The sequence below is a fragment of the Neophocaena asiaeorientalis genome, unplaced genomic scaffold (genome assembly GCF_003031525.2).
Source record: "Neophocaena asiaeorientalis asiaeorientalis breed wild unplaced genomic scaffold, Neophocaena_asiaeorientalis_V1.1 scaffold152, whole genome shotgun sequence".
Taxonomy (NCBI): domain Eukaryota; kingdom Metazoa; phylum Chordata; class Mammalia; order Artiodactyla; family Phocoenidae; genus Neophocaena; species Neophocaena asiaeorientalis.
Genome location: NW_020185338.1, coordinates 145,842 through 161,010, shown reverse-complemented (window position 1 = coordinate 161,010; position 15,169 = coordinate 145,842). Strand labels below are relative to the sequence as shown.

General features: G+C 56.6%; 1 protein-coding gene across 2 annotated transcripts in view; it reads left to right on the top strand.

Moving 5' to 3' along the window:
• The window catches only part of CHGA (chromogranin A), a 13,202-nt gene extending 1,220 nt beyond the window's left edge, over nucleotides 1-11,982 (top strand). The window contains exons 2-8 of one of the 2 annotated variants that reach the window (XM_024736302.1): nucleotides 192-238; nucleotides 2,531-2,624; nucleotides 3,474-3,542; nucleotides 5,985-6,083; nucleotides 7,631-8,050; nucleotides 8,793-9,265; nucleotides 11,505-11,982. In XM_024736302.1, coding sequence (XP_024592070.1) covers nucleotides 192-238; nucleotides 2,531-2,624; nucleotides 3,474-3,542; nucleotides 5,985-6,083; nucleotides 7,631-8,050; nucleotides 8,793-9,265; nucleotides 11,505-11,588 — 1,286 coding nt within the window. In that variant the 3' untranslated portion in view covers nucleotides 11,589-11,982. Of the gene's footprint in view, nucleotides 1-191; nucleotides 239-2,530; nucleotides 2,625-3,473; nucleotides 3,543-5,984; nucleotides 6,084-7,630; nucleotides 8,057-8,792; nucleotides 9,266-11,504 lie in introns of both variants that reach the window. The other variant, XM_024736301.1, reaches the window with a different exon arrangement.
• The last annotated feature ends 3,187 nt before the right edge of the window (nucleotides 11,983-15,169 follow it).

Genomic DNA, 15,169 nt, shown 5'->3' with positions numbered 1-15,169 from the left:
CAGCCTCTGGGCCCCATCTCCGGGGTGGGGGGGTGGGGCAGCAGCTGGGGAAGGGAAATAAAATCAGTTCAGCATCTCATTTGGGTGGAGGTGGTCTTAAGAGGGAGCGCGCCTGATGGAACCAGTCTGGAAGGACCGCGTTCTCCCCTCGGAGCAGAGGAGTGACCCCAGCTCTCTCTTTTTCTTCCTAGTCATTGCCCTCCCTGTGAACAGCCCTATAAATAAAGGGGACACTGAGGTAAGAAGGGGTGCGGGGATGCCCCGGCATGGGGGCCAGGAGCATAAAGCCAAGAGCCAGCACTGCGGCTGCTGAGCCTGGGGACGGCTTCGCCAAAAGAAGACATCAAAGTCTGCTAGATTTCCCTGTTCTCCTCCTGTGGGGCCTTCCCCCGCCTCCTCTGAGTTGGGTGTGCAGCCCGATGGGGCCTGTGTCTTACCTGCGGGGCCCAGGTGCCAGGCCCCCTGTCTTGAACACTCCGAATCTCACAGGCCCACCACGGGCTGGCAGGGGTGACTTCTCTGAGGCTGTGGTCGTCCACCGACCTGCGGGAACAGTCTTCATCTGCCTGGCTCCGGCCTCCCGCTTTGCTCTTCCCCAGAGCCCTGCCAGCAACACACCCGCCCCGTCCCCCAGTCACTAAAGCCCTGGCTGGCTCTCCCAAAGGGCCACAGTGAAAACACTCTTGATCATGGCTCCTGCACCCAGGGTCCCAGCCAGTTGGGGCTGCTGGTGGAGGTCACCCAGGAAAGGGCCTTAGAAGACACTGGTGGGGGCTTCTGTGGCCAGCAAAAGACACTCTGTGTTGGGTGTGTACTCGAAATTCATTCATGTCTGAGTTGGGGCTGTTTTTCCAGTCTCTGATGTTCACAGATACCTCCACTTGGGAGTCAGAGAAATTTCTACTCCCTGCCTTTTCAGGAGCTGTTTTCTTCTATTCCAGAGAGGCTGTAGTTGAAACCCAAAACATCAAAGAGATTTCAACCTCAGTTTGCTCATTTCCTATTCATTAGTTACAGACAGCCCTAAATTTAAACCTATACCACTCATTGTTAGCTGTGTGATGTTGGGACGATTCCTTAACTTTTCTGAGCTTCCCCTTTTCCTGTCTATAATAATATTTCCTTTGAGGGGAGTTGTAAGGAATTGGAATCATGTGAAGTACCTGGCACATAGTTGGTCCTCGGTAAATAAGCATTTTCATTCCTAGAGCTTCCTTTCATGACCTCCCCATCACTCTTGGGACCCATAACCAATTGCTCTCTCCCAGAATCTGTCCTCATGGACTGGTGGTTACCTGATTTCCCCAGTGCAAGACTTTTGGTTGCAGGGAGATATAGGGTGCAGGCTATAAGCTCCTCCCTGCCAGGTGCCCTTATGGGACACACTTTGTATTCAGCAGCCTGGGGTCAGAGACACCGGAGCAGCTGGTGAAGACCTGCACGTTTTAACCTAGGATGCCATGACTACCGTAGAGCCTGTTTGCCATCCTGGATCTTCGGATGGGCTGCCTTGGCATCCCGTAGACACAGCCTCCCGCCCCCCCACTCCCCACCAGTGTTGCCTGTTGCGTGTCTGACACCTCCTGCTCCTCTGGCCAACTCTAGGCAGCTGAAGCAGGTTGGGAGTCGTGAATCCCTCCCTGGGTGTGTGTGTCACTTCATGCATTATAGAGTATTTTCCCATCTGTGCCTCATCACCCTGGGAGGGGAGTTGGGAAGGTCTTCTCACTCCCATTTTACAGATGAGGAAATTGAGGCTCAGAGAGGTCAAGTCGCTTGCCCAAGATCACACAGCTAGGATATCACACTACGGTTGGCACCATCTTCAGATATCATTCACTTATTGGCTGCCTGATTATCCATAGCACCTTGCTGGGCACTAGACAAGACTTTCAGAGATATGGCTGCTGTCGGCCTGGGATGGACACCCAGATGTAGCAGATAGATGTGTGCCCACATCCAGCCAGGGGATTCACCTGGTGGGTGACTATGGAGCCAGACTGTGAGGCTGTCACTCCCTGCATGTGACAACACCATGGATATCTAGAGAGAGTTTTCCAAGTCTTGTTTCCAGACAGGGTAGAGCCAGGAAAGGTCTTTGTTCTCCACTGGGTGGTCCAGAAAGGCCTCCTGGAGATAGCTGACCTTTTGGGCATCTGCAAGACTAAAGTACTTTTGCAAGACACACCCCTAATGCCCAGGAGCAGCTTCCCCATCTTCAGAGAAACCCTTGGGATGAGAGGGTATGGGGTACCCACCCTCACCTTAGAGGGGCTCCTGCCGGCCTGGTGATTGGGGTGCCTGGCACTTGGTAAGCACTGTGTAAGGTTTTTTGGTTTTGTTTTTAATTATTACTATTGCTGTTACTATGTAGCTAAGAAAGCAGAGCTGTGCCCCTGAGCTAGGTGTCCATGGACTCCTAAAGACACAAGAGAATGTCCTTATGTCCTCCGTAGAAATTTACCCTGGAGCTTCAAGGAACTGAGCCCCATGCCCAAACCAGCCCCAACCTGCCCCAATCTCTTCCCAGGTGATGAAGTGCATCGTGGAGGTCATTTCTGACACGCTCTCCAAGCCCAGCCCCATGCCTGTCAGCCAGGAGTGTTTCGAGACACTCCGAGGAGGTATGGGCCAGGCTTGGGGTGAGGGGCTGCTGCCTGCTGGGCTGGGGGGCAAGGACATGGGGTGTGGTTTTGGATGGAATTCAGTGATTTAATTCAGTAGTCACTGACCAAGTGCCTGCCTCAGCCAGGCCTGTGCAGGGTGGTATAGAGAGATGAAGGGCTTACAGCCCCTGTGAGCCCAGAGCTTACAGACTAGCAGAAGGGACAGATATGAACACAATTAACCAGAATCCTGGGCAGAATGAAACCAGGGCTGGAACAGCGAGCCACCAGAACGTGAGGTCCCTGTGGACAAGGCTTTGCGTGCTATATCCCCAGCGCCGAGAACAACCCCTGGCACCCGGTAGATACCCTCTAGATGTACGATGAATAAAAGAACAGTGTGGGTGGGTGGGCATGAGAAGGACAAAGCTTTCCAAGCAGGCAGTCAATGTTGGATAGGTCCAACATTAGCACTGGGGTTGGGCTTTAAGATAAAAGTTGAAAATCAGTAAGTAGAAAAATGAAAAAAGAGCACCCCGGGTGGCGTGGAAAACACGGGCAAAGGCATGGAGATGAAAGAACACGTTGTGCTTAGAGACACCCCTGCATCACCTCAGGGGCTGCCATCTCTTGGTGAAGGTCTGGGTGCAGGGACTGTGGCTGACCTTTCTGATATAATAGCAGATGGAGAGATACCTTGGAAGGGAGGTCATTTCAGAAGTGTTATCTCAAGACCCAATCTTGCTGCTACCACCCAGGTTTTGAGTTTCCAGAAGAAATTCCTTGTGCTCAGCTGAAAATATTGATGGCAATCTCTTTCTGGGCTGTTCTCTGGAAACCACCCGTAACGACTCTTTCTCATTGCAGATGAACGGATCCTCTCAATCCTGCGACATCAGAATTTGCTGAAAGAGCTCCAAGACCTCGCTCTCCAAGGTATTTTCCAACCGCTGCATGCCAATCTGAGTAAATTCCAGTAACTGAGAGTCAGAAAATCATGGTGGCAGGTTGAGCAAGGTCTTGTTTCTGATACCCAGTTATTGCCTTTCAATTATAGGGTGGCAAGGTGGGGTCCTCTGTGCCACCTGGTCCGGTCTATAATTAATGTAATTAAAGAGATCAAGGCCCAGAGAGGTTGAGTGACTGGTCCAAGGTCACATAGTAAGTTAAGGACATCCCAAGACCAGATGCAGCTCTTCTAATACCCCATGGTCTCTGGAGTTCAGCCATTTTAGAGGGGACACTTTCAAGACTAGGTTGCAGAGAGGATCCCTTTTCTCTGTTAACAGAAAAGAAAACTGGTCTCCAGGAGAGAGGAGGGGCCCCTTTGCCCTCGTGAGCTTCTGCTCAAGGGGGAGATGGGAGAAGCAGGGTCTTGCTTGCCCCAAAACACAGACCAGACTTTCAGTGTGCTTTCAGAGCGAGACATGGCTTTCTCCAAGAGGTTAAGAAAATCTACTGATGCTCTTGGGAATGGAGTGATTTTGTGAGGTAGTGAGCGCCTTGTCACTGAGGATGTTCAAGCAGAGCCTGGATAGGATGCTGGGAAGGAGGGTTAGGCTGATGTCATCCCACAGAGTTAGCTGCTCTGCCCAGCCCCAGGCTCCATCTTGGGTTCATGTGAAGTAGAGGCCTCCCTGGCAAATTGGAAACAATGGGTTCTGGCCCTGCATCTGCCCCAGGCTGACTCCCTGGGGGAAGTGGCTTTTATTTGGGGCAGGGCCATAGGCACCCTTGTGCTTCTCCCTGAGAATGGCCCTCAAGCATGAATCTTGCGTCTCCCTCTAAAGAAAGTGAGGGCCCATCTTTAAGGCTGGGCTTGTGTCTTGGATGGGGTAGGGTGGAGGGCATGAAGGCTGCTGGGGCTCAGGGAAGGCCCCCACCTTGAGGCTTCTGGGGCAGACTGGGCCATGTGTGAGAATGGAGAGGGATCTGGGGAGGTGGCAAGTGAAAATAACCACAGCAGGAGGGCTCCCTGAGACCCTCCCCAAGTTAGCACGCCATTCTTTCTCTCACTCGCTCGTCCTCCTGGAAGACAACATCCACCGCATATCGTTGCTAGGAGTACAGTATGATAATTTTTAAATTAAGTATTGAGTGACTGACTTACTGCATTTAAATAATTCAATATAATGTCAATGGAGACTACTACAGGGGATGTGTCCTGAAACATCTGTTTACACACATACACACACAGTGTGTGTGTCTAATATAAACAGTGTCCAATATACAGGTACATTATTATTTTCTATTAAAAGCGTATGGGATAGTGCTCCCCTGGTGGCGCAGTGGTTGGGAGTCTGCCTGCCGATGCAGGGGACACGGGTTCGTGCCCCGGTCCGGGAAGATCCCACGTGCCGCGGAGCGGCTGAGCCCGTGAGCCATGGCCACTGAGCCTGCGCGTCCAGAGCCTGTGCTCCGCCACGGGAGGGGCCACAACAGTGAGAGGCCTGCGTACCGCAAAAAAAAAAAAAGAGTATGGGATAGATCTATATGTCTCTCTGTCCATCCATCCATCCATCTACCCATACATCCACTCATCCACCCACTCCCTCTTCTGTACTCTCATGTCTTCTGCACACCTCTATCCTAGCATTTACCATGCAGCAACCCTGTTTTATAGATGAGCAACCAGGTCTTGGATCGCCCAAGTCACCCAAGGTCACAGAGCAAGGAATTAACCAAGAAGTGTGGACCCCAGTCGGCCGGGGGCCAGATCTGCACGTACCCCCGGCCCACAGCCCCCATGTCAGCCTGCTCTGGCCACCCCAGAAATTCTCACCATGGGAAAAAATCACCAGCAGCTGCAGAGTTGGCCTGGCCCGGGCCACCATCAAGAACCAGGGATGGGTGGAGACAGAGCAGACAGCATAGCCTGGTGCAGGGGCTGATGCAGGGAGAAGGGTCTCTGGTGCTGACCCTGGGCTTGGATGCAGACAAGAGCTCAGCCTGGGCTTATGGGGTCCAGGGGGAACAGGGGTTGCCCGAATCAAGAGCGCCCATGAGGGGACAAGCAGTCACTATTACCTCTTGCTGCAGGGTCCCCTAGCTACGAGCCAGGTCCTGAGGGCCCTCCACTCTCTACTTCTGCCCCTGGGACCGTCTGCTCCATCTGCGCCTTTGTTGCTCCATGAGCCAGCAGGCAGGGCTTGTTCTTATTTTCTGGGTGAGAAATGGAGTCTGGAGAGGTGATGGGGCCAGGAGGGGGCGGCCAGCCCTTACCAACCCCCACCAGCTCCTACCCCCTCGGTCTCTCACGGGGCAAGCCCAGAACATGATGTGCCCACTTTACAGATGAGGAAACAGAGGCCTTCCCTCTCACAGACAAACATGTGGAGCTCAGACCAAATGGGACCTTTTTCTCCGTTTTTCATACAGGAGCCAAGGAGAGGGCACATCAGCAGAAGAAACACAGCAGTTACGAGGATGAACTCTCAGAGGTTCTTGAGAAGCAGAATGACCAGGCCGAGCTGAAGGGTCAGTGCTGACCAGTCTGGCCAGGGACCAGGGGAGGGAGGATGAAAATAACAGTACTTATGATAGATCGAGGGTTCCTGGGAGTCAGAAGCCCCTCCTTTAGGCCCTTGTAAGGTAGCTCATATTTCCTTCTCTTTACAAATGGGGAAACTGAGTCCCAGGGAGGTTGAAGTACCTTCCCAAGGCATAATTGGAGTTGTGACTCTGGGTCTGTCTCACTCCAAAGCCCTTGATCGGTCCCATCTGCCCACTTCAGGGACTGACACTCTCGGGCAGGAGGTCTCTGGCCTGGCAGATGGGCAGCTTCGACTCTTCCCAGTGGCCACCGCAACGGGGTCCCCACCCCCAGCGCCTGCCCTCCTGGGAATTAGTGGTGCCTTAGCATAGCCTAGTGGCAGCAGGATCCCAGAGGGGTAGGTTTGAAACCCTAAATGAACCTGGATCATCTTTCTTGAAACCAGAGAGCTTTTAGGGGTCACGGATCATGGCTTAGGTCAAGGGGATGCTCTGCTACTCACCTTTCTGCCTAGAAACAGCCACACAGTGGCCCCTGCAGCCCTGCTCTTTGCATGTGGAAGGTGAGTGAATAGGGCCAGTTCCTAAGAGCGGGGATCTCAGTGGTCTTCTGTCGGGGCTGAGAGGGGAAGCCTGCTGGTGTGGCCGAGGTGCCCTTGCATTGGCCAGGCCTGTCACCCTAGTGGCTGCTGGGGGCACAGCAGGGACTCCCACATTTTGGCTCCATGGAAATGAGTGTCTGGTTGACTCTAGATGTCTGCCATGGGCTGTAGGAGGGGAATAGTGTAGCATTAATGGGGGTGGCAGCCACATGTCAGTGCAAAGAGCACCCAGTACTTGGCATTTGGAAGCTTGGGTTCAAGGCTCAGCACTGCTGACTGCAAGCACAGACCACCTTACCTTTCTGAGAATCGGTTTGAGTTTCTGTCAAATGGGCATGGGAGCTTTTCCACCTGGAGTCCTGGAGTCAAATGATGGAATGTACTTGGTAGTGTCTTGTTCAACAGTGATCATTCTAGCAGTGGGAAGGATTTTTACTAGTTAGAAGGCTGTCTTCAAAGCAGCTACAAGAAAATACCTTTTAATGAAACCTGACAAACATTGAGGAATTGAGCACTTTCACAGGATGCTCAAGACAGAATACCTGCACAGAGGGGAGAATGAAGTTGCAGTAATGGTGCCTCTTACACAGAGAGGTTAAGGAACTTGTCCAAGATCACACAGCAATTCAACTGCTGTCTTAATTTTAAATTCAAGGCTCTATCTTCTGGGGTCATTTTCAAGGTCTTTTTAGAAAAAAGAAAATCACATCTTGCTTCGAGAGGTAGAATTACAGAGAAAGAAACATAATCCAGTTGCCCTCAGGTCAAACCTAGACATGGAGAGGGCAACCCTAATTCTCTCATGGGTGTCTTGGGCTGGGCTTACTGGAAGCCAAGAGATACAGTGGTTAAGATATGAAATTGGTCTCTGGGGAGATCCCACGTGCAGCCTGGTCCTCAGGGCCTGACTTTGCTCTGTTGTTTCTGTAGAGGGGACAGAAGAGGCGTCCTCCAAGGATGCTATGGAAAAAAGAGGAGATTCTAAAGAGGTGGAGAGGAATGGTGAAGATGCGGATGGACCCAGGCCTCAGGCCTCCCCGGAGCTTGGGCAGGGGTCCAAGCCTGAGGAGGACAACCAGGCCCCAGGGGAGGAGGAGGCCTCCTCCAATACCCACCCCCTAGCCAGCCTCTCCAGCCAGAAACAACCAGGCCCACAGGCCGAGGAGGACAGCGAGGGCCCCTCCCAGGGTCCAGTGGGCAGAGAGAAGGGCCTGAGTGCCGAGCAAGGGCAGCAGGCAAAGAGAGAAGAGGAGGCCGAGGCTGGAGAGGAGGCTGTCCCGGAGGAAGAAAGCGCCCCCACCGCAGCATTTAACCCCCACCCGAGCCTCGGCTACAAGGAGATGCAGAGGGGTGAGAGTATGTATGACGTCTGAGACACCAACAAATGTGTTGGGGAGAGGGCGATGGGACGGAGGGGGGGCCTCACCCACAATCTCATTCCACCTTCACGACAACCCTGAAAGGTAGGTATTATCTCCATTTGCCTGATGGGAAACCAAGGCTCAGAGAGGTTAAGTAATTTGCCCATGGTCACACAGCTAATTTGTGTAAAAGCTGAGATTCCAACCCAGGCTCGTCTGACTCCAAAACCCTGCATCTCCCACTGTTCCACATAGCCCCTCCCCAGCACCCCCACCCCACCCCCGGAGGGGAGAGGGACTTTGCAGCGTGGGTAGGTGGGCTTTGGGAACAGAGGGACAGCATGACAGGTGGCAACAGGCTGGTCTGGGGACACTGTTAGCTTCACCCAGGGTTTAGGAAAGCCCCTGGCTCCTCGTGAGGCCCTGGTCAGGGTCTTCCCTCCCTCCCCAGGTGGGTGACCCCCGGGTCAGGGCTTCTGGGGTGAGAGGGCCGAAGGAAGAGGCAGACTCTGGCCAACCCACCCCTCAGAGCTTTAATGGGTCTTGTAAAGCACGGTGTCAAGATGGCTTTTCCCTCCCGATGGAATCCGTTGTGAGGGGCTGAGCTGGACCCTGCCTACGGGTTCTGTGGTCCCAACCGTGGCCACAGAGAGGCCCCAGGGAGTGACAGGGACTGGGGAAAGTGACGGTGCCTCCCTCATTCCCCTGCTCTTGTCCACCGCCTGCTCCAGGTTGGCCCGAGGCTCTGGCTGTGGATGGAGCCGGGAAGACTGGGGCTGAGGAGGCGCCATCCCCCAAGGGGAAGGGGGAGCGGGACCATTGCCTGCAGGAGGAGGCGACGGCAGGGGCCCCGCAAGGCCTCTTCCGGGGCGGGAAGAGCGCGCAGCCGGAGCAGGAGGGGGAGGGGCGGCTCCCCAAGGAGTGGGAGGATGCCAAGCGACGGAGCGCGATGGACCAGCTGGCCAAGGAGCTGACCGCCGAGAGGCGGCCGCAGGGGGAGGCGGCGGAGGAGGACCCGGACCGGGCCATGAAGCTCTCCTTACGGGCCCGGGGCTACGACTTCAGCGGTCCTGGGCTGCAGCTGCCACGAGGCTGGAGGCCATCCTCCCGGGAGGACAGCGTCGAGGCGGGCCTGCCCCTACCGGTGCGTGGCTACCAGGAGGAGAAGAAAGAGGAGGAGGGCAGCGCCAGCCGCAGACCAGAGGTTAGTATGGGCGGGGGGAGCCGGCCCTGGGCCAGGCCCCGGGAGCATGGGCCCAGCTGGGGGTCAGCTGCAACCAGGCATGTGGCCCCTGCACCACTGAGGGGACACTGTCCCCCCTGGAGTCTGGGACTGGAGGGGCACTCAGACAGGGGGCTCTCGGAAAGCTGGGAAGGGACAGGGGAAAGGGTGTGTCAGTCAGGGGGGCAAGTGAACCCCAGCTCATGGAGGGGGGCACCCAGGAAAGCTGGCGGACAGGAGACAGAAGCTGGAGAGCTGGTGAGTCAAGCCCGTTCCCAGAGATGCTGGGCGGGGACTTTGTCCTGAAGGCAATAGGGAGCCTCTGCAGGCTTGGGAGCAGGACAAGGGAGTGACTGACTGGTGGAGCTTGGAGCTTTGGATGGAGAGAGCTTGGAAACTAAAAAGACCTGGCAGGGACTGGCCTGGGGAGGGCTACTTGCTGCCTGGGGGATCCAGGCTCAGGGCAGCATTGGCCTTGAGAGCTGGGAGGGCACGGCAGGAGGGGACACTGGAGTCATCCTGGGAAGGCCCTACTGTTGGTCCAGCCATGTCCTCTCCTGTACCCGTGCAGCCCAACCACACCCTCCTCCCAGGTTCAGGCCCTGCCTCCCACCCCGATGGCGAAGGCAGCAGGGGCAGGGCCAGCTGGACCTCAGGGCCTGGTGGTGATGGGTGGGGAAGGCACGGACCTGTGCCAGAAGACCTGGGTCCTGCCTCCTAGCTGGGTGACCTTGGGCCAGTCACTCCCCTTCTCTGAGCCTCATCGGTGTCCCCATTTGTGAAAAGGGGGTAAGAGGTCCTTTCTGCTCACCTCATCATCATGATCAGAATGCACGCGAGCTCTGAAAACCTGGCCATGCCCAGGGCTGCTTGGGAAGCTCAGTGGGGTGCAGGGACATGGATGGTCCCATAGGAGGGGATGGGATGGGACTTTGGGGCAGGCTGGCGACACCACCTTGGGGCTGGAGGAGGCCTTGGGGGGGTCTTCAGGTCTCAGTGCCCAGGTGGGAATCGGGGCCTTATGGGGGTGGGACATGTTCAAGGCTCTGGCCCCAGTGCTCTTCTCTGCCCACCCAGAAGAGGATGTGGTCCCTTCCTTGGGTCCCCGAGCCATTCTCTGGGCCTGGGACCAGGGTCCCAGCAGCCTGAGAGGAAGGAGCCTCCTTCTTGGGAGCTGGCGCTAAGAGAGGTCACCTGCCTATGTCTCCAAGGACTGAGGGGACGGGGCTCCAGGAAGCAGCAGCCTGCCCCCCACCCCTCCCCAAGGCTGGGCACCTTTGATCGTTGCCTTCCCCACCCACAGAAGCTGGACAGAGCCAGGTGCCTTGGGGCACCCTCCAGCTTCCCTTCTCCACAGGCAGAGGGAGGCTTGGACTGCAGGGTGGAGAAACGGAGACCCCTGAGTCCTGTGGACAGGACGGAGCAGGGCCCCATCCACTTAGCCCAAAGATCTTAGAAACAGCCCCAGAATTACAGAACTCCTGCCCGGGGGCTACTCCAAGATGGGGGCCTCTGGGGTCCCTGTTTCCATGGCAACCGTCATCCATCTATTCTGACTGGGCCCCAGGTGGGTGCCCTCTGCTTGGCATCAGGCAGGGACCCCAGGAAGACCACCCCTCTCAGGTCAAAGCTGGGGCGTGGCCTTCCCTGACCCCTGCTCAGAGTCTGAGGGCATGCTCTGTGGGTGTCAGTCCCAGAGGGTCCCCTGCTGCCCTGGACCACCCTGGCAGCTGGAGCTTGGGCACCCAGTGACTGGGACTGAGGATGCAAGCCCAGCCCTAGGCAGGTCTCACGTCCTGAAACCTGGGCCACAGACTGCTGACCCCTCAGGTAGGAAGGCCCGTGGCAGACAGGAAACCCAGGCACGGCCTCACCCAGGAAGCCATCGTCACAGTCTAGGCCTTGGGGTCGGGGCACTGGAAGGTGCTCTGAAGGGCACCGGAGGCTTCGTTTTCCGTGTGCCTGCCCAGAGCCATTCAGGGGGCGGTGGGCCTGCGTCCACCAGGGCACATTTCTGCGCCCAGTGCCCCTCAGAGCAGCCCCGCAGGGCGGCATCACTGCCCCCATGGAACAGATGAGGCCCTTGAGACCCAGAAAGGCAAAGCCACCTGTCCAAGGCCACACAGCTAACCCGGGCACAACCAGTCTGTCTGCACGCCCCACGCTGCTGGCACAGGCTCCCTGGGCCAGTCCCCGTGGGACTCTTCACATTCTCTCCTAGGACCAGGAGCTGGAGAGCCTGTCGGCCATCGAGGCGGAGCTGGAGAAGGTGGCCCACGAGCTGCAGGGGCTACGGCGGGGCTGAGGCGCCGGCTGGCCCCACCAGCCAGGGCCCCGAGGCACCCTGTGGTCCTGGCTCTGTTGTCCCCTTGGCAGGTCTTGGCCAGATGGCCTGGGCGCTGCTTCCGGTAGGGAGACCGCCCCCAACCTGCCCAAGCCCAAGCCACCCTGTTGCCCCTACGCTCCTTTCCTCCTGTACTTGACCCCTGCCTCAGTGTGGCCCCCGCAGGGCGGACCCCTGACTTTAAACAATTTTCCTCTCTCTGAACACGGGCAGCTTTCTCGAAGTTTCCCTTCCACCATTAGAGCCATTGGGCACGACTGCAATAACTTCTGACTTTTGGGTGAAAGCTGAGAACTCCTGACTCTAACATACACTGTACAAAATTTATCTAAGGATAAATAAATCTGCTCTGGGCTCTTTCCTGTTTCTTTGAACCTTCCCCCGCCTTGACTCCAAGTGGGGTAGGATGGACCGGATTTCAGGCAAAAGGACAAGGGGGAGGTTCACTTCCCCTGGGGTGCCTCTGGGCCACTTTCCAGCCAGGGGATCGTGGGCAAGTGACATTGCTGCTTGAAGTATCAGTTTCCATCTGTAAAATGGTGCCGACACCTGCCCCAAAGCATGTGTGGGATTAAATAACACTCTTCCCCTATCTCCCAGCCACACATGAACTGGGCCATGCAGGGTTGGGGCCAGTTTGGGAAAACAGCCTCTGTTCTCTCTCTGCTGGGTGGAAGCCCTGACAAGCCCCGGTTTAGTGCCTGTCACCAAGGCCACAGGCCCCAGCCAGCTTTGGACTTCCTGACCTGGGCCTCTGAGCTGCAGGCCCCCCTCGGCATAAATCTGTCATCCCCTCTGACCTGATACGTGCACAGGACTCTGGGACGTCTGAAGTTCTTGAACTTAATGGTTCACTATAGCACGGCAGTCTTAGTCGCAGTTTTGAGAATGAGGAAACTGAGGCTCACAGGGTGAGATGACTCATCGAAGTCACAGGCAGGAATGATGCCCAAAACGTTTAACCACGGGGGCTGCAGGATTATGCAACCAGAACAGACAGGCTGGTGTGCTGGACCGGTGTGGACCAGCTGAATATCAGGGCCGATCATTCAGTCATTCAACAAACACCCGTGAGCAGCTGCTATGGGCCCGGCAGGCCTGGGCACACAGGAGTGGCCCGGACAAGCCCTGACTTCAAGAAACACACTGCCCAGAGAATGTGGGCCTGGAATCCCCAGCCTAGCTGTAGAGCTTGGACAAGCATTCCTGGTGCTCTTGGAGCCTCATCTATAAAATGGGGACAATACTTATGACCTCCTCACCAGATCATGGTGAGGATTCGAGGGTCTAGACAGCCTGGACCAGAAAACCACTACAATGGCGATACAAGTCACTTGAGGGTTCTTGGCAAGTCTGGGCCTCTCCTGAGTCCGGCGAGGGGGCTGCTGCTGCCTCTCATCCCCTGAAGCACGGAGGGACACCCTCCAAAGAGCTGGCGCCATGAGGTGTTTATTCACATGTTTCAAAGGGACAGGTTTACGCCCCATCCCCAACAATTACCGAAATAACAAACACAGCACTAACTGTATTTAGTCAACTATCAGGACACCCACCACCAAGACCACTTAGCAGATAAAGAGAACACAGATACCCCATCCCAGAGATGGGCCACCTGTGTTGTCATAAACACACGGGGCAGAAGTGCAACCAAGTCAAAAGAGCCAGAGGTTCTTGGTTTTTACAGAAGCCGTGATTTTACACATAGTACATACAGATTCACATAAACATTATATACGCGTATGCACACAAACTCAGTACGAGCCAGCTTGGGGTTCTGGCAAACGTGGCTCGTGAACAGGATTGAAACAAACGTTTGTCACAAAGCACAGGTGTCAGCGCCGAAACTGGAACTGCCAACGTCTTGGTGAAATCACTGTGGGAGAAGCTTTTCGAAAGAGAAAGCAAGCTTCAAAGAGGTGGGGTCCACACCCAGCCCCGGCAGCCGAGGTTGGTCTGGCTGTGGGAAAGAGTCCCTCCAAGTCGCCAGGTCATGGGCAACTCTGGAAGTAGAGCGGAAATGCAACCATTTCTGGAAAAGGCCCCAGGTGGTCTGGGTGGGGCCTGGTGGTCGGAACCAGAAGGAAAAGGGCCCGGGTGCTTCCATGCCAACAGTCGGCTCTCCAGTAAACAGCATGTGGGTGGAGGGCCATTCCAAGATCACACTGGCAAGGCTGTGCAGAGAAGGGGCAGAGGCAGAGCCTTGCGCACAGAGGGCAGGACCGACAGGAGAACCGCCTGTCTGGAGGCCTCGGCCGCAGCATCTCACGCTCAGGCTCTGGCACGGGCAGGGCGGTGTGTGTGGCATCAGGGCGTGGCCAGGCTCACCGAGGAGGCCAGAACCTTCGTCAAGGGTGGATACACTCCTCTACCTCGTGGTAAGCCACGTGCAGGGGCTGTGCTCCTTCAGGACAGCCAGCACGCCGCTCAAGGTCTCTGGAGCTCAGGGGCCCTTGAGCCATGGCCCAGGAAGAGACACGAGCTGTCGGGGATCCCGCTGGGTGAAGGGTCAGTTTCTAGGGGGGAGAGGGGAGGGCAGATGCAAACCCCAGGGACACCAGTGAAGCCATTCAATGGTTCTGTGTGGCCAGCGGCCTGCGAGTCCCTGAGCTGAGGACCAGTCTTCCAGCAAGGACAGGGCGCCGCAGTGTCCCTCGGTCCTAGAGGGGCCGCAGGGCAGACGACAGCTGCTCTTCCCAATTGGATTAAAGGACGGCTTCCTGCCAGGGTCCTTCAACCTTCCATACAGCGCACATGGCAGTCCTCTGGGTAAAGAGGAATCCTTTCTGCAGGTTGTTTTCTCCCTCACTGATGGCATTAACTCAGACAATGCCCCATAAAACTCCCCGGGGACTCCAGCTGCGTCCGTCTCCTGCCGGTGATGCTGCAGGATCTCTGGTCCAGCCCGACCCACCCCGCGCTGCAAACCCATGCTGCCAAGGGCAACCCCCCCGCCCCCCACGCTCTCGTGGGGAGGAGACATCCAGCTCCTATACTCAGTTGGGGCTGAGTGCTTGTGGAACCACATCATGATATAACCTGCAAGCAGAACCCGGCCCGCAGCCTCCGCTCCAGGCTGCCCAGGGCAGAGACCTTGCAAGTGACCCTCGGAACCTACCCAAGGCCTCAGGCAAAACGTGGCCCCGCCACTTGCTCCTGGAGCCCTTCGGCAGCCCCAGCCACTGACCACCACCCAGGTGCCGCAGGGCACGGCCCCCAACAGGCCCACCAACTGGCAAAACAGCTTGGGGAGGAGAGTCCCAACTGCCCCCGGGATGCCAGCAGGGCCGGCTCCAGGCACCACATGTGTACACCACAGCAGGCCCTCCCCGCGGGCCCTCGAAGGTGCTGAGAGTGGCCAGAGGCAGCAGCACCCAGCCCTGGGGAAGAAGAGCCCGCGAAGGCTGAGGGCCTTGAGGGGGTCTGTCTTCCCCTGATGCGGAAGCCCCAGGGCCAGGGACACGGAGACCTAAGAGGAGACCGACTCCATGGCCGGTGTCCCGGGACCTGGCCAGCGTGCATCAGGTGACACTGAGGATGGGGGT